At 30.2% G+C, this 23,256-nt stretch overlaps 1 protein-coding gene across 1 annotated transcript; it reads right to left on the bottom strand.

The window, feature by feature from the left end:
* Window positions 1-1,436: 1,436 nt before the first annotated feature.
* Window positions 1,437-7,816, bottom strand: LOC142321780 (protein artemis-like). The gene is made up of 2 exons (XM_075360156.1): window positions 7,545-7,816; window positions 1,437-3,266 (listed from the first exon to the last, which is right to left on the bottom strand). The coding sequence occupies exon 2, from the start codon at window positions 3,256-3,258 to the stop codon at window positions 1,984-1,986; it is 1,275 nt and encodes a 424-aa protein (XP_075216271.1). The 5' UTR covers window positions 3,259-3,266; window positions 7,545-7,816; the 3' UTR covers window positions 1,437-1,983.
* Window positions 7,817-23,256: the final 15,440 nt, after the last annotated feature.

Raw genomic sequence — 23,256 nt, 5'->3', positions numbered from 1 at the left:
TTTAACAGATCTTGACATTTTATGACCCCTTCAATTCTGTGAAGCAAGTGTATACATATGTTGGCCTATATTTTGCTTGACAAATTTTGAAGTAAAGGAGGCAAGGTTTACCTACACCCTTATGAGGTAGAGATCTTAAAACAGTTCTCTATCTCAAAATTTTACTCAAAGGGTAAGTAAATTTTTCTTCATAATTTCATGTTTCTGAGGTAGCTAAGAAACTTTTGAAAGGTATTTGATCTTATTCAAAGCCTTCTAAAGAGGGAGGAAGGGCAAAAATTACTTTTTCTTTTTTTTGTTGTTTCTTGACTCTTACCTTTTTTTTGTTGTCGCTTTGATTAGGTATGTTAATAATTTCATTCGGGGATGGGGATAAGCCTATTTTATCATCAGTTATCATTTTCCTTGATACCTTCAGACTGAATTAACCAATTTTAAACAAACTTTGGATTTAATAATTTTAATTCTAATTAGTAGTCTGCAGAGCCGTCTGCCCTTAGTAACACCAACTCTTTACCGGCTTTTTGTTTGTTTTGCATTTTTGATAAAATTAATCAAAATTTAAGTAAAACTAAAACTTTTAACTACAGTACATCATATACAAATTTCATATTAAACAGTTAGCACAAGTTTTTCAAATGGTGAAAATATTGGGGAAAAAATTCAACTCTAAGAATTAAATGGCTAGTATGAATACTTCAAAAGATTACTCCGTCTATTTCCGTGGCAGAGTGGTAGTGTCTCGGCCTTTCATCCGGAGGTCCCGGGATACTAGCGACGCCATGAACAATACAGGTTCGCCAACTTTAAGGAGAGAAATTTTTCAGCGGTCTTTACTTTAGAGATATTCCTCGTAATATTCTTCCCAAGATGCAGATACCGGTCCCATTTTCCAATTTTTACCATATTTTTCATTCTATAGAAAAAAACAATAATAAGACACTACCACTCTGCCACGGAAATAGACGGAGTAATCTTTTGAAGTATTATTTATAAACAGTTAGCACAAGTTTTTCAAATGGTGAAAATATTGGGGAAAAAATTCAACTCAAAGAATTAAATGGCTAGTATGAATACTTCAAACTTAATAATTAAACTTATTGGTATTGTGTTCAAGGTGTTGTTTGGTTTTGCCTCTTAACCTTATAATCCAGAAATGATAGCCTTATTTAATAAAAAGAAGCAATTTTAAATAAGATGAGTGGCTGTTTTCAAGCACAATAGTACTAATAATAATAATAATAATTTTCAAACATGGCACCATTTGAATAATAATTATCATATATAATTTTAAAAAACAGCTTCCAAACTCAAGTTTAATTTCCTGAGCGCTTTCAGCTATTCTGCCATCTTCAAGAGGAATATAATTACGATTAAAATTATAAAACTACCACCATAATTGAATTATAACAAACAATTTCAATTAACAATTGATCATCATTTTATTATTCATCAAAAGTTAAAGTTCATTCAAATTTTGCTTAACATATATTGGAAAATAAGCATAATTATGATCCAAATAAATTTATGGAAGTATTGGATTATTCTAATTATTATAGCACTTTTAATCTCGAAAAATTATACTTGTTTCAAAAATCACATTGTTACATAATTATTATATAAAGAGCCACAAGACAAGTAGTTAAAAACAATTTCATTAAATAAAAATAAAGTAAAACAAATGTAAGAACTATTAATAAACCAATAATACAAATAATACCCAAAATATACATTAAAAACAAATATTAATAAAAACCAAACATAAAATTACATAACACATCAGTTTTAGAATAACAGTATTCTTTTTCATTCTCATATCCAGTTAACAAAATATATTACACAACAAAATTCAGAATAAATTATTTTTAATTCAAACTTACTTTTTTAATTCTTTTATCACTACTAACATACTTCAACTTTACTTTTTATCACAATAGAAATGATTAAAGGAGAAATTGCAGATTTAATTGACATCTGTACTGATCACCAAGGTGGAGAATCCATTGGAATACTATCATTATCATCATCACTATCAACTACAACATTATCATTATCATCACCATCTAATCGTTCAAGGTGAGACAGATTAAATGTATAATCAATAGACTTTGTTGTTGAAGGCACAGCAAGATTTTTAATGCATTTTATAATATTTCTGCTAACTTCATTGTATTCATGTTGAATCTTATGAGTAACGATTGTAAAAACTTCTTTTGGGTTAAGATATCTTACAAATGCCTGTACTTCTTCCAAAGAGCAGTGAGTAGAATATGGTACTTTAATCATTTCATGACAATCAAAGGCAGGAAAGACTAGTACTTTTTTTTTTTCATTTTTATGAAAAGAAAATGCACAAGGTTTAATGGCACGAATATTCCTTAAACTTAACGAACAACAGATAGCACATTTCACAGGATCACATGTATCAGCATGTATTCTATGTTTATTTAAATGTTTATTTACATCAGTGTTGCATGGAAATACCACATCATCCAATTCTGGAATATATTTATAATACAGTTCATACACAGAAGCTTGTACTCGGATCTTACAATTTAATGCTTTACTTAGATCTGTCATGAGTTTCTCATATGCAAACTTATACGGTAAACGTAAGTGAATTTCATGGTTTGGAGATGATGATAACCATTCTGATACTAATTGTACAACCAAAGAAGAAGTTTCACTCCGTAATGGAAAAGTAGGAAATCTATCAGTTGCAAAAGTTGTATCCAAGTATAGATGAGTTATCTGTTTAACACTACCATCACTGTAATGTAAAGATTTCAATTTTGAAATATCATTCGGATAAATTCTAAAATCACCAGTAAAAAGAGCACACTCATATTCATGTTCAAATAAAAACATTACAGCACCTATAATATGTCCTGAAGGAATTAATGTCACACTCACAAATACAGAATCATCATTACCCGTTTCACTATGATTAGATATAACTCTAGTCTGCTCAACTGGTAAACTTATGATCTGTTCTTCAGGTATAAAACATGTTATATTTTTATTGCTTAAAAATATTCTTTTAGTAATTTCAGAACAATACAATATTTTTTCTTTACATTTTTTGAAAATTTCACCAACTTTCATTGCATGGTTTCTATTTGTTAGATCTATAAAATGATCTGTATGATAATGAGACAAAAAGAAAGCTGAACACTTATCCACAACAACACTAGAAAAATTGTCTACAGCTATAAAATCAAACGTTTCACCTTCCAAATGGCCTTTATATTTTAACATATTAGAACCTGGAAAAAAACAAAATATAAACATTAATCAATAATGGAAAACTAATTATACAGTGAACATGTAACATGTTAAAATCTGTAAAATATCTTGCACACATACCTTTTAAGTACAAAATATTCCATTCCTTTTAAGTACAAAATAATTTACTTCATTCTTTTAACTACTTTTCTATAAAAAAATTTGTTTCTATTTAATAATTTTATTTAATTTTTTTTTTAAATAGATATCACACATCATAAATGAAATGATAACAAATAATATGAGACTATCATAAGAGATTGTTTCTTTGACGAAGGAAATGGCCCATAGAAAACAATAGCCAATGTAATATAATGAATTTCATAAATTTATTAAACGTCCCAGGTTTACAGACTTATTTAAAATTTAAAGAAAAGCCTTTTAACTAAAAAAATAAAAATAAAGACACTACACATAATTACTAATTAATAGCAGTATCACTGTCTTAACACCAATCAATTTCAGGAAAAAAAATGTTAAGTATTTTACAAACCTACATAAACTTTATCAATTTATAAATTATACCCAGGGATGATTAAAAATACAGACTGAATAAAAACAATGTGATTTCAATGAATAACATTTAAGAAATGCAAAAGCACTTACAATTATTAAAAATAATCAACAACTCATTTTCAAATTATATGGACATTATATAATTCCAGAGGACCTTTTCCCATTAAATTATGCAGCTCCTTCTTCAGTGGAGTCATTGCAATAATGTTGTTAGTGACATAATCTTAAAAACATTAGGAGCTTTATAGTTCACAGTTGAACACATCTAGCTGGCTAGATGTGTGATCAAAAAGTATACTCATAAAAACAAAAATTGCTTAACAAATTTAGTTCAATAACTTGCCCGCTTCAAAGTAGGCTCTTTCTGATGTAACACACTTATCCCAGTGATGTTTCCATTGTTGTAAGCATTTTTCATAGTCATTTTTAGTGAGTATCATAAGTTCTCTTGTCTCATTTCTTTTGACGTCTTCCATCTTAAAATCTCTTTACATTAAGCATAATTTAAGCTTAAAAGTTCAAAAATCATAGATAGGAATGTCTGGTAAGGAGCCTGAAAAAAAATTGTCTGATCCCATGTTTTATCAAGAATATGTGGTTAAGTTGTGGTGTATGGGCTGGAATGTTGTTATTCACCATTTTTCCAAATCTGTGGTCTCTTACATAGAACAACATCTCTTAGCCAACAAAGAAGTTATGCACTGCTCTTTATATCTTTATTGTTCTTTAGTAGCATATCATGATGAAGCATGACTTAATAATCAAAAAGACAGTTACCATAACCTTCACATTGTTTCGTGATTGCCTGGCTTTATTTCCCGCAGAAAACTTGGAGTTTTCCAGTGGGATGACTATGCCTGTCTCAAGAGTCACAGCCATAGAATCATACTTCATCAAAGGTTATGGATTTTTTTTTTGTAAAATCAGCATCACTATTAGCATACTCAGGTTAATGTGCATGTTGGAAATTGGATGGTCATACACTGCACAGTTGTACAATCCATTTACTGTTGGACCTAAGAATTAACATTTGTTACATGAGGCTAGCGGTAGTAGAATCAAGCTGTGATTGACTGGCACATTTACATGTAAGTGTGTGATGCGGATTTGGTGGAGCTACATCATGGTGAGATACGCAACAGTAGGAAGAGATATGCTTAGAATGGGGAAAACTAACACATTTAAATACATAGAAAGTAATATTTCATCGAATGGAAAAAGCTTAATAGATGCTAAAAGAAGTATAGTATCGGCTAAGAACCATAGTACAGAAGAAAGAGATGTTTACTGGTGTTAAAAAGTAATGCTCTGATAAAAATGAAAAACTTGGTGAAAAGTTTACCCTAAAATATTTCCATGTACACCTCCAAGAAATGGACCCTCAGAGAAAAAAATAGAGATAAACTGAGGCTTTCAAGATGTGGTATTGGAGGAAAATTTTGAAGGTTTCTTAGACACAAAGTGAAAATTAGTAGGTATTAACAAAGTGGATAAAAAAAAACATTACTATCAACAACAGCGAAAAGTAAAAGTATGATTGGCCACTAACTTTGACATTCCAGTTGGTTTACTATGTTGATAGTTATCAAATATGTCTCAAATATCTAGCCATTTTACTGTCCGACCTAGTCAAAAAAAAATAATTGTCCTAATAAAATGAGGAATAGTTTATTTAGCCAAAGCATTACAAGCAGGCGTCTGCTTCAATACTTCTACATGCCATGTACATAACACAAGTTGAGACACGAAAAGAGTGGATTTCCCCCACCCTGCTACATCCTCTTCACTTTGGTTGTCAGAAAGTGCAGAATATGCTTACTACTATTCATGGTTACAAGAGTAAATTTTTATTTTGGTGCGCTTTGTTTTTTTTTTAAATGTAACAAAATGGGTAATAAACAAAAAAGGTCTAATGACTGGAGGAAAGACTATGTGGTATAAAATGATCAGACTCTGGGGTAACGGAAAAAACAATTGGTTCGAAGTTAGAAGTCAGTAAAAGTATGGTTGAAGGCTAAAAAAATTGAACAGAAATTGAAAAGTGGTGTGCCACCCCCAATCTAGTGGAAGTGGAATGAAAGTAAGAAAAATGATCCTGAAATGGAAGAATGAGGAAGCTTTATTTTTGTGGCATGAACACTTAAGATGAAAGTTTAAGAGACCCTTTGTTCAAAGACTATCTTTTTAAGATTTTTGAAAAGAAGGTAATTTCTGGGAAGTAGTTGCACAGCTGCAATGAGACGGATTTAAATTATAAGATGCTCCCTACAAAAACACTTGCATTAAAAAAAGAAGCCACTGCTTCAGGATACATGAAATACATGAACAAGTCACCATCTTGGCTTACAGTAATGCAACTGCCAACGACAAGCTTAGATTAACACTAATAGGAAGATCAAAGAACCTAGAGTTTCTGACCTGGACCTAGAGTTTAAAATCTGGTTCCAAAATGAATTCATACAGACAAAAAAAAACATTTGTAAGACAACAATTTGTCCAGAACAGTTGAGCTACTTCTTGAAAACATACCTTCACATCCAGCCACGACAAACTCACACATGGAGAAGACATCAAAGCTTTTATTTTTATAACCCAATGTGACAGCTATTTGTCAGCCAATGGTCCAGGATATCCTTGAAATGCTAAAGAAAAACTATCTTCAGCATCTTCTCAGTTCAGTAGTATAAAAAGGGTGTTTTTAATGATATGGGTGGGGCAGGAAGTGTATATTTAAACTCCAGTCTATTTGACTTTTTTGTTATCCAGCCCTCCCTTTCACCACATTAGGCCAGATAGTTGGGTGTTTACTGCAAGATGTTTATTTATATTTCAGCAACAACTGATTACTTTATTTTTGTGCATTAATGCATTTGAAATTCTCTTTCTGTGCGATTTTTCTATTTTCTACTGATTGTACAGTTAGTAGTGGTTGTACCATAAAAAGCAGCAACAGCTTGAGTTACTTTCTCTGATTGTAACACTGTTTACTATACACCCAGTAGTGGTACTACTAGTAAGGCAGAATATAGTTCCAGTGTTTAGAAACACTATACTGATAATTATAACACCACAATCTCTTTCATCATCTTAAAAAATAATGATTCTCCTCATAAGTTACAAGGGATACTTCCACAAACAAATAAGAAAAACTTTTAAAAATCAAACAATTGCTCATATATAATAAATGCCCAAATATAATCATATCCATTTGCGGCTTCACAGACTAGGTACTAGATCAAATATGTTAAAACTTACCATTACAAAGACTGTCAAATATATCCTATCAGTAAAATATTTAAGAAATCAGTTAATAAAAAAAAACCTGCATGAGGTTCAGTGAAGTTGAAAATCTTATGGTAAGATTACAAATGAACAACAATCTAATACTACACAAATAAAAACGACGAATCATTACATTAACAGAAATTAGTTGAAATATTATTGACACGATTAACGGTTACAAAATTTTCTAACACCGAAATCGGCTACAAACAAGCAATTCATCTGCAGCTACTTGTTTTTAAAGTAGTGATTCACAATCACAACAAATATGCATCTTAGTAAACCATCTTGACACAAACACTTTTAAAAAAGAAAACAGGAAAAATCCATCATAAAAATGAGTATTTCTCCCAACCATCACCATAACCTCAACATAACTTACGTTTAAAAAAAGCAAATGCAGCATTAAAAATTTAAAGCAACGTTTTAAAATGAAAATCAAAAAGAATTAATTTACTTACCGCAAAAAGTTGTTAAATTAAGGAAGTATTTGATCAAATACTATCATTAAATATATCAATAAATTCTACCGAATAATACCGCCAAACTTCGATCAACAAATTAGTGGTGAACAGACAGCGCTATCTTGCAAAATATTCAAGAGTTAGGAATGTTGTGTACTGGGTCTATTGAATAAAAATAATTAACTACTGGAAAGATATTACTTATCAGATGAAGTAACCCCTTTTAAGCATAAATTATGTCTTGATTGTAATTGAATAAAAACAACCTCTAACTTAAACACTGGAAAACTTTTGCGGTGGATAAGTGATTACCTTATTTGTAAGTATTCTCTTAATATTACGTAATGGAATATATGTGTGATTGTAGTAGTACAAACATGTTTAGTTATAGCTATTGCTGTAATTCTTTTAAGACAAAGAATATTAATTAGTTGTTTGACATTGTGAAGAGTAACAAACATGTCTTCGAGTGAGGAAGAATTGTGGACGCTTTTATTTGCAAAGTATTTAAAAGATCGTGCTGTCATTTTCAATAAATCCATGATCCCGGCAATTGCACAGGCCAAATAAAAGATGAATTTGCTAGAACTTCCGGGAAAAATTATACCGCTGGAAAGTTAAAAAAACTTCTTAATAATATGAAGACAGATGTAAAGCGGAAAATGGATCAAAATACTTCAGGAAACAAAAAAATAAACTTCTTGAATGGGAAAAAGCGTTTCTGGAAATGTTAAAATTACGAAGAAAGTTGCAGGAGGCGGCAATACTGCCATATGAGATGCACAAACTTCATTAAAAAAAGCAGATCGAACTTGAATCGTGAAAAGCAGAATAAAAAAGTGAACATTCTGAATTATGGCCTGCACAGATTACAATAATTAAACGGCAAAAGAAAAAGAAACCGAAAATTTGTATAAATCAGAACTGTAAAGTCTTGTTTTACTTGGACAACTAAATGCTGCCAGGTTGCAAGTAAAAAAAGAACAACTTATCAACTTATTCATACATAACATACTCTGAAGTAATACCTTATGGTGTCTGATTTAATACCTTATGATAGTTCTGGAGGCTAAACGGAAAAAGAGACAAGGGATTCCACTGTTGGACTGAATCAGCCGATTGCACAAATGTTGAGGTCCTGGATTCGATTCAACTAATTCAATCGGGCACCTTACCAACTGAGCTACACCGAGGCATATTGGTGGGATAAACGATTTTTTTTCAGGAATCGATTCTCAGAATGGATTCGTTAAAAAGAATCGTTCGTCCGATTAAATGATTATTTTCCTTGCCACCAGTACTGTAAACTCTAATGCACATGCTCTTTTTCTCTTCAATCATGTTCAGCGGTTCATCTCTCTTCATACTCCTGCTCGACTTAACTAATGATGCATACCATTATGCATAAGGGTTCAATTCTTCTCTTTTCAACTGTTATTCAGCTCCTTACGTAAACGTATGATTCTTTTTCGGTTCAATACGATTTTTAGTAAACTTAGTAGCCTATCACCTCTAATACGCATGCTCTATTCTCTTCATCTAAACAACGATTCTCCTTATTTCGTCTCTTCTTTCATTCTAACGAAAACAAGCGTATATCAACAAACCTCATTGCTAAACAGAGATGGGAAATTTTAAACTGTTACGCACATATTCTATATGACGTCATTATTATTTTTTCTTTTAATTTCATTCGGCCGGGAAGCTATGTTGCACAACATTAATCACTGTCATTCTTTTAGCACATATGTTGTCATGCATAAGATATATTTTACAATCATTCTTAGTAAACGGATAAAAGACAACAGTCGATTCTGTTTTCATGGTGCATAATCTTTGTGTATTCTATTTAGAATTGTGTTTTTAGTTTGTTTATATTTTTTATTTGGGTCTACACAATTTCATAAGATTTTTTTACTTTACATAATCAGAAGCCGATTCTTTTCTAAATGATGTATTGGTATTCTATTTTTTTAAATCATTAGTTTTTACATTAGTAAATATTTTATAAGTATTTTTATAAAATAATGTTTTGTTTTTAAAATAAATATAAATAAAATAAACAGGTGCTGCAGATAAAGAAGTCACACCTGGACTTGTGTTTCTTAAGCAAGCCTTGTGTAATCTTTGCCGTAGTGCAGTATCCTATGCTGGTGGGACAATTAGTAATCCATCTCATCATATTAAACACCCAGTAGTTGATATTTCAAGATAAAAAAATCCTGGTCCTTCCAATTATCATATTCCTGAAATGCATTACAATTGAAATCCTACGTCTATATAGAAGCATGCACAATAACCACTGACAGTTGGACATCAGTTTCAAATAATTATATGGGCATAACTGTCCGTTTCATTGACCATGATTGTAATTTAAAAACCCAGATACTTTCTTGTATGGATATCTGTAGTCAAAATACGGCTGAAAACATTGCCATTGAATTACAAGGTAAATTTAATGAATGGGCTATTACAAAGTAGGAGCAGTTTTAGTGACAATGCAGCAAATTTAAAAGCTGCTATTCACAATTGTCAGCTATACCATATTTCTTGCTTACTGCATACAGTTAATTTAATCGTTCAAGCAGCAGTATCAGAAATAAAAACAATTGTGGTAAAATTGAAGGCAATTGTTGAATTTTTTAAACAAAGTTCTCATGCTGCCTCCAAACTGCAAAACATGCAGTGACAAATGAATTTTAAAAGAATTAGAGTTAAAACAGGAACAGGATGAAACTCCTGCAGATATTTAATAGATTATTAGAAACAAAAGAACCATTAATTTTGACTATCGCTTTGGTGAATCCAATACTTAATAATATTAAATTTGATGAGTGGACAGTTATTGCTGAAATTTGCAAATTATTGAAAATTTTTGATGAGATAACTATTGAAATACGTTCTCAAAAAACTGTTTTTATTTCAAAAATCTGTTTATTGGTGCAAGCGACGACATGTACTTTAGATTAAATCTTCTACTCAAAATTCTGAAATCGTAACAGTATCAATCTAGATGTTAGACTTTCTGCAACATAGATTTACAGATGTTGAAAATAATATTTTGCTTGAAAGTACGCTATTAGATCATTGCTTTAAAAAACAAGGCTTTCAAGATGCACAACCACAAACACTATTGCTTAAAAGTGGTAGTGACTGATTCACCTTTGAATGCTGGAGGAAAATGACCCTTACAATGTAAGGTAAGCTACCTTTCAATGCTGAAAAAAAATTATATAGTTAGTTACCTTTTTGAACAGGTATGTATATTTATTAATGATTGATATTTGTATAAATTTATATATATGTGTGTGTGTGTGTGTGTAAAATAGCTATTTTATGTTAAATTGTGTTAACATAAGAAACTATACAGATGTTGGATTTTTTATGTATTTAATATTATCTTATGTATTTTGCATCTAATCTTTTTGCAATATTTGTTTGTGTTCTAAAAATCAAGCATCATTAATTACTTATAACCTGATGTTTTTCAGAAGACAGAGACTGGTTAATGAGTACTCCTTTTATGTAGGATACATAATTACTATTTCAGTTATACTACTGACTTACTTATTAATAAAAGTCTTCTTATATTGCAATAAAAATAATGCCATAAAAACACTGTAAAATCTCATCAGATCAGTAAATAAACAGGAAAAATTAATGAAATTATTAGTGTTCATTTATGGTTATCTACAAAATTACCATTATTGCTCAAAGTTTTCAATACAGTTTGAAATAGCATAAATAATATTTTCTAATTAAAAGTACTGTAATTATTTAATTGATAATTTTCATTCTAGGTTTATTACAAACATTCAATAGAGTTACGATTATATTTATTCAATTAATCCAGTAAATTGAATATTTCTGAACTTAAAAAAAGAGTGAATTATCAGAAAATTAGGAACACAACAATTAACTAAACTGAGAAGCAATAATATTGAAATATGAAAAAGACCAATTTGCATATTGATCATCTTTTACAAAAAAAAATAGCATCTTCAGACTGCTAGGTAATAAAAAACCTTTCAAATAGAACCTAAAGTTCTGGAGCACAGCCTTTTCAATGAAAAGGGTCTAATGCAGACCCGGCCATGGCCTGGTAAACATTAGATCTAATGGCTCCTATCTTGAACTGAAAATTAATTTTTTTTTAAATAATCACCACTGCAACTGAAATTTTACTGTTCCAAAGGGTAGAAGTTAGATATCAGGATTAATATAGATGTAAACTTCTTAACGCATAAATTTTTTCTTTATTCAATAGATGGAACAGACTAATTTGTCTACTGTTCAATCATTTTTAGTAATTTTACTACAGTGACTATTAATTTATACAGTACATGTAAGCATTAAGTATCTTAACTATCTTAAGTACACTTAAACAAAACAGTATATCATAAATATCAAATTCCAGACCTTTATTATATAATTTTTTAGTTTTCATTTTAAAAAAATTTTAATTTGTCAGTTATTCTTTCACGAATAAGGCAACTTTTTATTATGTAAACACTCCTTTATAGAATAGTAAATGAGAATTTGTATTTTAATATATTGCTGTGACATCTCAGTTACTCTTATTTTTAGTGACTGTAATAATGTATTTCTTGATTTGTTATTAAATTCATATGCAAGTATGCTATTAATAGACTAAGAGACATTTTATGTACAAAAATCAAAACACTGTAGTAAACAGAATCTATAGTATTTAAAAAATTAAGTTATTGAAGCATTTTGTTTTATGTGTTCAAAATGGTGCGCATAACATGAATGTAGTTTTGTTTCATCTTCTTGAACATCTGTTTCAAAGCAACTGTTAACTTATAATCTGAATAATGCTAGAATTGTTTAAAGTATGTAACTACCTGATTATTTTTCAACAAAAGCTTGAAGCTTGTTCGTGGGATATGAAAATGGAATTTTGTAGTGTATGAAAAATGCCATGCCTGACCAGGATTCAAATCTGGAACCTCCAGATGAAAGGCTGAGATGCTACCAATCTGCCATGAAGATCAGTTAATTCTAGATGTTTATTTTAAATTTTCGAAAAATAATTTACTTTGTTATTAATTTTAATATGATTGTATTTAAACTTCTACAAACATAAGATTATCAAACATAACTCCCACTTCCTCTAAGACTTGATGTTCCATCTTCACTTCCGCTTTCGAATATTTTATTTATAATTATTTTCCTTATAATAAGATGTTTAGTCTTATTGCCATTTGCTTTCATTTAGTTAGTTGGGAAGTATTTAACAATGTGTATATCATTACACCATTGAGCATTTATCGGATGATAGTTGAATTAATGAAAGATTCATCAGAAAATAGATGTAGCTTACAGTTCTCAATTATAGAGGCAACATCATTGACTTATTACAGAAATAGTAGGGGTCCGAAATAACTTCTGCTGCACTCCAAATTTGCTTTTAATATTTTCAGAAGTAATCCTCATGCATGTAAAATGTGATCTATTCCTAAAATAAATTCTGAACTAATTCAATACAGTGCCATACGCGATATTAACACTATACATCTGCCAGTAATCTCAAATGCCCTTATAATCAATGAAATTTGCTATTATTATTTCATTTTTATTCAGAGTATTTCAGCTATTAATTGCACACGAATTAATACATTTGTCATAGCGAAACATGAGCTTAACTATACCCTCGTCGTAATCTTCTGCCGTCAGTCCATTTAGTCAAACAGCATTCTTAATTTCATCGTCACCCGCGAATTGTTTACCATTCAAAAATTCTTTCAATTTCCCAAATAAATGGTAATAAGGAGCTAGTCCGGACTATATGGTGAGTGATCGTAAATTTCCTATTCAAATTTTCTCACTAAATTACGTGACGGACCCGCAACATCTGCACGTGTATTATCGTATAGCAGAACGACGCCATCGGTCAGCCGCCCACGTCGCCGATTTTAAATAGCACGCCGTGACTGCGTAGAGTTTCGCAGTAGGCTTCTGCATTTACACTCATTCCACCCAACGTGTACATACCTTTCTGAAGCCTAAATGGTCATGAACAATTTGACCAATAACAGCTCTTGAAACATCAGGAAAAAGAAGGGCCAAGTCGGAAATTGTTGAGCGACGATCTTTTTTGATTTCATCATCGACGCATTTCAACAAGTTTTCGGTGATTATTGAGGGTCTCATGATGCACATTAATTATATTATTTCTAAACCTTTCACACCATTTTCGGACGTTTTTTTCATTCACTACATTATCACCATACGCAGCAACCAACTGCCATGAATTTCAGCTGGCTTAACGTTTTAATGGTTTTAAAAACGTATGACTCCATGTATTTCACAAACGGCGGCAACATCGGTTTTCATATTCATTTTATAACGCAATAACTCACGTGTAATCAAAGATACTTTTGCTTTTTCCTGTTTAGCCTCCGATAATTACATTTCAGGTAATACTTCAGAGGATGATATGTATGAGTGTAGTCTTGTAGATTCTCAGATCGACCATTCCTCAGATGTGTAGTTAATTGAAACGCAGCCACCAAAGAACACCGGAATCCATGATCTAATATTCAAATCCGTGTAAAAATAATTGACTTTACTAGGACTTGAACGATGGAACTCTCGACTTCCAAATCAGCTGATTTGTGAAGACACGTTCACCACTAGATCAATCCGGAGGGTTGTAATCAAAGACACTACAATGCGACAACTTAACAGACAACAATGCACTGTGTACATTACTAGCGTGGCCATGAACGACACAGGTTCGCCAACCTTAAGAAGCGAAATTTCCCAGCGGTATTTACTTTAGAGATATTCCTTGTAAAATATTTATTAATGCAAGTTCCAGTTCAATTGTATTAAATCTCTAAAATTTTCAAATTTATGAGACGTTTCTGCACAAAAACACTAATTGGAATCTCCTGCTGTAGATTTACTCTCTTATACCAAGGAAAGAAGAGCCTGACTGATCAGTTGAAAAAGATAAGCACAAATTTCTGCTACATTACAACAATGGAATTTAAAACTGTCATCATAATCCTAACAATCATATTTAAAATTATTTTTTCCCCTGGGATAAACTTGGGTTCCATGCAGTGAGTGATCAGTACAACAGATGTAGCTCCAAAAGACTAATATTTCTGTATCTAGCTACAGACTTCTAATTATACAATCAGTAGCTTTAATATTGTTCTTAACCAAACAGATTTCAAGTTAGTCTACATGCAATTTTTAATAACAATGAAAGTATTCTATCATAAAGTTTTATTGTCCATAAAGTGAAATTGCTGGGTATTTGATTAGATGGTGAGTTTTTGTTGGAAATCAAATTTATTTCATTTGTAATAAAATCAAACCGTAGTGGTTTTCTCTGAACGCCTTAATGAAGCACTAAGTTTATCATTATTAAATATTTATTACACCTACATACATTCCTGTCTAAAGTATTATATCATTTCTTGGGGCACCTTCAAAAAGTCTTAAAAAGTTTTTAGGATACAAAAATGGGCTGTCAATCATTATCTGGTGCCCATAAGTGAATCTTGTAAACCAATATTTAGAAAATTAAATATGTTAACTTACCTTTATATTTATGAATGTGCAATCTTTGGTATAAAGAATGATTGCTTATTCTTAAAAAATAATAAAATCCACCTTTACCAAACCAGAGAAAGGAACTGTTTTTGTGTAATTTAATACAATACTTTGGTTACAAGAAAGGGCCTTATGATTCCATTGCCAGTTTTAATAAATTTCTGATCCATTTGAAAAATTGTTCCAAAAGTTTATTTTTAATGCAATTAAAAGATTTTCTTTTGTGGAAACAATATTAATCTGTAGTATACATAAAATAATTTTCAATAGCAGTTTCTGAATTGTGAATAATTTTGAAGTATTTTTTTATATTTAATATTATAACGTTATTTCAGTTGTATTTAAATAATTATTATGGACTTTACTCATATAGTTTTTATTATCATCATCTGTTTTTATATTTATCTTATAATGATGATCTATATAATATAATATAATACTCATATTATGTACCGATCAGAATAAAAGATTTATTTATTACAACCATCATTACATCAGTGCACTTTAGTCAATAAATAACATTTGCAATGAGCCAATATTATTATGAGGGATGAAATTCTTGTTTGTAGATGTCATTTACACCAGCTATAATAATAATACAATCACTTATTGATATAAGATAATTTAAATTACAGCAGCTGAGAGCAGATGTTACTAGAGTACTGAATGAGGCATCTGATAAACCTGTTTCTATTTCTATATGAGAACAATTAAAACATGAATATAAATCGACCCAATTGGCTAATTACTTGTATTATCCCTTACAATCACAAAATAAATACTTTGATTTTTTATTCTGTAAGTGACCTGTATAGTCATCTAAAAGGTCACTTCTTGTATCCATACTATTAATTTTACTAGTCTCTCGAGGATACAGTTTATAATTTTTGAGTATACCACCAAGAATATCAGCTAAGAATTTTATTTATAACTATTTTTCACATCACCCTCTCTTAAGCTAAACTGTCTGTTTCTATAAACATTTAACAACTCTCTCTCTCTTTCCTGTACATCCTTAAACAACAATACTGCCTTTAATGGGCCTCAAAATTATTTTTCCATTTTGAAATTCCAAACATAAACATAATAATCTCTTTACTCATTAGTCAGAGCACTAATCATCAATCGCCGATCACATTGCAGTTTTTGGTTCACTTGTTCAACGATTTTTTCAGTCTGAATACTGGGCCTCCCACTCCGCTCTTTGTCATGCACATTTGTGCAACCATTTTTAAAGGCTCAACACCATTGTCTAACCTTTCCTTCACTCATTACTGTAGATACATACACTAGGCATAACTCCCAATGAATTTCAGCACAGCTAATATCCTTTTGCACACAAAAATCTAATAACAGCGTGCACTTCACAACTGGTGGGAGAAACGATTGTCGCGGACTTTGCAATTTGCATTTACAGGCAGGCAAGCGACTATTAAATTCAAACAACTGCAGTGGCTTCGTAAATAGCCAATAGATGGCCCTGCATCCATGAAATTGTGCTCAGACCTGTTAATATTTAATATAAGCTGACGGCCCTTACTTTATGATTATGTCTAGTAAAAGTGATTTCACTATTACATGCTACAAACCAACAAAGGAGTAGTTGCCATGAAATTGGACAAAGAATGTAAAAGCAGTTCCATTTGGCAGGAATGGTTTTTTGGGATTCTCATAGTGTGATGCTCATAAACTACCTGGAAAAAGTGAGCAAAGTATTATGTTTTACTACTGAACCAATTGAATGGTGCTATTCAGGCTAAACGTTCACATCTGGGCAAAAAGAAAGTGCTCATCACAATAACGTGTCTGCTCAAATTGTTGCTGCAAAACTGCATGACCTATGCTTTGAAGTGCTTCCAAGTGCATTGAATTAGCTTAATTTGGCTCCCAGAAATTACTTACTCTTCCCAAACCTGAAGAAATGGCTTGCTTCAAAGATACGAGTCACTTCAAATGATAAGGTCAAATAAGTAAGGTAACTGCTTACTTTGTTAAACTGGACAAATCACATTACACTGAGGATATTAGAAAGTGGGTAAGTTGTTGGTCTAAATGTATAAAACTGCAAAGTGTTTACAATGAAAAATGTAAAAAAAATTTCTGAAAAATTTTGTTTTCTTTATCAAACAGAACTTTCTGAATGACCCTCACATTAATACTTCATTACCTATCTTATTTATTATTATTTAAATCTCTTTTGCACAAATTAATAACCTAAAAAAAGAAATATTCACTAAAATCTTTTAATACAGTACTAATTTTTAAAAAATAACACAATACATTATTGTGCATTTAATACTGAACAACTGGGTTTAAATTTGGCACAATTGAAGAAAAATTACGTAAAATTCAAAACATTTAATGAGTCTGCATTAAACAAACAATATCATCTATCATTCTTCACATTTTAATAATATTTTTATGATACATACAAGAAAATTGTCAATATCATCAGCACTACTACACCTTCTGTGTTTGCAAAAAAAAATCATCATATACGCCTTCATAGAAATGATAATATCCAAGTTCCATGTTCATTGATTACTGCTTTATCAGCAGTGAACAAAGTGGACAGAAGATGAATGTTTAATAAGATTGTTATAACTGCTGTGTTGCTTTTGCAACTAGTTTATTTTCAAGAACCAATTTTGGAACTACCTTTACATAAAGGCACCATCAGTGTAGAAGTACAATGCAGAATGTAAAAAAAGACAAAAAAAGATGGATACCGAAGATGAAGTAAACAAGTTCTGTGGTTAATGGATAAGCACATAACAGAAATGGGTTTAGAAATGAGTCAAAACCCTAACAATAAAAAATGCAAACTTATAATATTGTCATATTAATTCTAATAACAATTTTTCTCATAACTAATACAGTCATCTACAACTGCTGAAACTGTACAGTTTAATAAGCAGAAGGAATGTTAAAGATCATATTATAATACATTAGTCTATATACATTATATAACATTACTTAAAACTATTTAAATCCCATGTGTTTTTTCTAGCAGCATATCATTCAAGCTAAAAGATAAATAAACAAAAAATATAAAATATTTGTAGGCATTTAACTACATTCTAAATATACAAAAAATATTACTTGTGATTTTTATACGACAATAGAATTATACACAACCAAATAACATTATTAAAATAAGGCTATTACATTATTTTTAATAACAAACTTTCTTTACAGTTATTGTTCTGTCACAGGCTTTTAATCTGAATAACTTATAAAAATAATTTTAAAAATATTACTTATTCATTATATGAGTGAAATTTGCAATTTTATTTATTTATTTATTTTTTTACATAAAAGCCAAATGTATTAAAAAGTGGTATCTTTTATCTTTTTACATTTCTACAATTTCTTTATTATTATAATTTTCACACCTTGATATATGGTAATAATAGTTTTTGTGCCAAATTTAAAAGTGATAATCTTACAAATGAAAATAAAGAATTTAAGTCAATATTAAAGTTAAATGTGTGACATTACAAGTTTCTTGGCCTTCAAACACTCATAGTTAGAACAGAAGTCAACATTTAATATCAACAAAGTCAACGTTTAATAAATTTATAAATCAGCTATTAGCCACTTCTCTTTTTTTATCTTCAAATTATAACTTTAATTAGAAGTAAAAGTAAACTAATAACAACACCTGAATTTGAATAAAGAATTAATTTACAATAATAAGGTTTAATATTCAAACTATAATTTTGTTTGTATTTTGCAATATTCTCCTACAAATTTAAATCAATTTTACCAATATTCATGAATTAATCTAGTTTATATTTTGACTCTGATAGATTTTCACTTATTTTATGGAGGGCACTCCTGGCTCCTGGATCACAAACTGAAAAATGTCTTGTACATTACCCATTTTTAATCCAATTATTACACAATAAACAAACAATCTAAAAGATTAAACTTATTTTTACATGAAACTAACATTATACATATTTTTTTCATGGGAACTAAGCTTTTACTCTAGTACTTTTTTCATGACAAACTGTTTTAATTATTGGATGCATATAGTAACAGTTGGTGAAATGACTTGAATCATAAATCACTCCTCAAAATTATATAATAATACTCACGCATAATGATTTCATAGTATGCATAAGAATATGAGGAGTGAGGTGGTTTCTTACAATCTTCTTCAGTGTATACAAAACCAAATACACTGTGGCTTATTAAAATGAGTACATGAAGCTCACTAAAGTGTAGCTGATAATCAGCTCTACAAGTAAAACCTTCACTTTGCTAGTGGGCAATGACCAATCAGAGAAAAAAATTCTGACTGGTCATTCAAGTGCTAGAGTACTTCAAGTGCTTTACATGTCATGGACTTCAGAACAGATACTGTAAAATTATATAACAATATACCACTTTTTGGAGGTAAAAAACTGCATTATGTACACCACATCTCAGGAAAGAAAAAGAACATTTTTTTGTAAGCAATATCTTTCAAAACCATACATTCATTCTGAATTTTATTACTTATTAGCAGACCTGGCAATGCTTTGCTATTGCTAGATTTGAGTATATATATATATATATATATATATATAATAAATGAACAGAATTGAATGTTTGATAAAACATGAAACCATACAATTTTAACCTTTCACTTTTTCACAATTTCCCCTTTTCCATTTCTCTCTTTTTCCCCGCATGTAAATTTTTTTATATTTGTTTGCTTGTTTCATAAATATTGGACTCTGGCACCACCTAGCATGTATAGTTTTTGCAAAAATTTTTCTTTTCACGTTACTAATATATATTCTAATAAATAAGGGCCAAATCAGACCATAAACACAATGTTTCAAAATATGTCGACCCCAGCACCACCTAGTGGGTCCAAACTAATTCAGAAATCTTCGCGAGCATGCACACAACTCACCAAAGTTTCATTGCAATCACATGAATGGTATAGGAACACATACAGGACAAACAAACATTCATTTATATATATGATTATAAGATATTTATTACAATTTTTAGAAATGTATTAATTTACTTACATTAAATATAATATGATTTGTTCTAATTTTTTTTAAATGAAGAACCGTATTTTCAATCAGACAAGTCTTGATTACATTGATCTACAAAACAAATTTTTTTTTCTGTTAGATGTATTCAATAAGCAGTGTTTTATAATATTTTTGGAGGCTAATATCAATTGTGGAAACCAAAATTAAATGGAGGGCAAGATTTTTTAGTAACATAACTTAAAAGAAAACCAATTTTTAAAGAAATTATAAAGCCTAATATTTACTTTTCTTTAGTTCTTTCCTTTATTTAGCCTCTGGAATGCTCATTTTCAGTTTCCAGTAAAAATGGGCAAGCATACATGAGCTCCATTTTTCATTGTAGCTTGTTTCTATCATTTATATATCCTGATGAAAGCAGTTCACTATACCCATCATTTACATTCCCAAGGTTGGAAAAAAGTCTGAATGCGAGTGCAAAATGTGTATTTTTGGAGACATAATGCATCTCAGTTTTTTATAGCTTTCAAGAAGTTCACTCAACAATTCTATATAGTTTCAGCACTCTATTTGCCCAGAAATGATGTCACGATATTTTGAAATGATACCCTTGGTGCTTTCTCAGATTCATTCAAACTTCTCTCAAAGTCCAAATGCTCTATAGGCTTCATTATTTGTGATCTAACAGAATTTTTTCTCAATGATCCTGGGAAATTTGCTTTTAAGGTGTAAGAAACCATGGCCATTACAATCCACGAAAAAAATTTTAATGGATTCACAAGAGCTTCACAAATAATATTTCTCTGCCCAGTTTAGAGTGCTTTTTTCTTCAACCAGTCCAGTCTTTTATAATTTAGTGTTTTTTTAAAATGTTTTTACAGTTCCATTTCCATTATAAACAACAGTACTTGGTGTAACTTAGCTGCAGTCCTAATAGAATGGCTATCTCCTCCAGGTTTACACATGCATGCCACGAGTACTCCATCATAATAAGTAAAGGTTTCATACTGTCAAATGTCTCCTTCATTTGTATATGTAAGCAAGAGGAATTACTGGTTTCTTATTCCATTGTAAAGAAGGATGGCTTTCAAACTCATTTTAAAGGAATCTATAAACAATTTCCTTTCTGTAGGATTGTGATGCTGTCCTATCTAAATCCAATAAAGAATTTATATTATAGCAATACACTATTATCTTATAAGGTGAAGAGGGGGTGTTAAAATTACTGTTGTCTAACTCGTTAAAGAAAATTTTTTAATGCCACTTTTGAGGAAGTCTTTTAACCTTGAAGTAAATAACTCTGGATTTTGGAAAAATTAAAATCAGAAACCAGATCATTAAGTTCTGTATAAATAATCAGGGAGGTCTCTTATCTTGAAAATCTGGGCCCATCTTCTTCTTCATTGTTTTCTAAATCACCATAGCCTTCTTTATCGTCAACATTTCCTTCTAATCTTCATGTTTCAGGTGGAACTGAAACAGATAACTCTTCAGTGCATGGAATAGGTCTTATGGTTGAAGTAAGACTAGAATATGCAACAATTTCTTATATCTACTTGCGAGGACTTTTTTAATATTTTTATTAAAAAATAACACTTTTTTTTGGTGGTCCTTAGGGTCTCTCCATACCATAGTAACAGCAAAAGCCATATGTCAAGGCTTTTCACTTAGCCACCTCTAAGTAAAGTTACACAAGAATTAAGGTAGATATGAGGGCCAAAGCCTTGTCCTGATCTCCTACTTTACACCCAAATTAGAGTTCAAGAGTTCATAGATTTCTTAGTAGAGTAATATTTTTTTTTTGAGATTTAAAAGTTAATTCACCACACAAATAGTCAGCATGATCTATACAACTATGAAGAATTTTTATATAAATTACTAACAGTACACAGAAAACAATATGTATGAAGCACATCAAAAACAGTACACATCTGTATCAGAAAAAGTAGAAATATTAAAAAAAAATTTCTGCCGATCTCCATAATGGAGTGGTAGCATCTCTCCTTTCACCTGGAAGAACTTGCAATGGTATTGATATGAAAGCCTGAACAAAACTTTTTCAGGCTGGAAAAATTCCACAGTACCAAATAGTTGTTTCACTTACCAATTTCAGTACCAAATGTCTATATCAATTATGGTTTCATTAATAAAGGCTATTAATTAAATGATATTACTCAAATTAATTTTCTTAGAAGGAATCAGTGATAGTAAAATATATCAATGCCATTCTATGTACTGTCATAATTGATTTGAGTGTTATTATCTGCCTTTCCTAGGACTTTTGCTGTTAACATTTGTAGTTGACGTGTTTTGGAGTACCTTCAGTCTCAAAACTACTTTTAGCATTTCACCTCCCTACTTTTAGTTTTAAAAATGGAGGTACTATAAAACACAACAACTATAAATGTTAAGAGTGATAGTGCTTCCGAAGGGCAAAAAACAACATTCAAATCAATTATGATAATCCTAGCAGAAATATAATATTGTGAAAAAATGTACTAACATATTAGCTGCTACACTGGTCACCCACCCAAATTATAACACTCTGAGCTATTTTAAATATGGTTAATTTTTAAATATTTCCAGACATTTATATTTCATTATTAATATAAACAATGACTCGTGACAATTATTTACAAGTTTTAATAACAATTACAAAATAAATGAACTCCTTGGACAAATTTTGAGGTCATATTTGGATTTAATGTCAAAAAATACTTACTTATGACTAAACCAAAATTATTTCTGTAACAAAACTCTTGACCAGTGTAATCTACATTGCAGCTGGCATAAGACAAAAACGTTTTTATTAAAAAGTTAGTATTTATTTGTTTATCAAAGATATGTTCTTTTACTATTATATGTACTACTAACACATACTAAAAAGTTCAATTAAGCAAAAATTTTACATTAAAAAACTGACAATTTTTTAAAAATAGTTATTACTCAAATGGTGTAACATCTACATTTTTTCATAAGTTTTTACTTTCTACTTTATTAAACATTCAACACTACATCAATTTTAATTTTAACAATAAGAAATTAATATTCTGTTATCAATAAACTCTTTATTTTATATATTAAGTTTTTGGTATACAATAATGATTAAAATGTAAATTAAT

This window comes from Lycorma delicatula, chromosome 3 (assembly GCF_047948215.1).
Source record: "Lycorma delicatula isolate Av1 chromosome 3, ASM4794821v1, whole genome shotgun sequence".
NCBI classification, from domain to species: domain Eukaryota; kingdom Metazoa; phylum Arthropoda; class Insecta; order Hemiptera; family Fulgoridae; genus Lycorma; species Lycorma delicatula.
This window is presented reverse-complemented; position numbering and strand designations above follow the sequence as displayed.

What these genes read in the sequence shown, in the direction of transcription:
- LOC142321780 (XM_075360156.1), bottom strand. Translation starts at nt 3,258, where the DNA reads ATGTTAAAATATAAAGGCCATTTGGAAGGTGAAACGTTTGATTTTATA.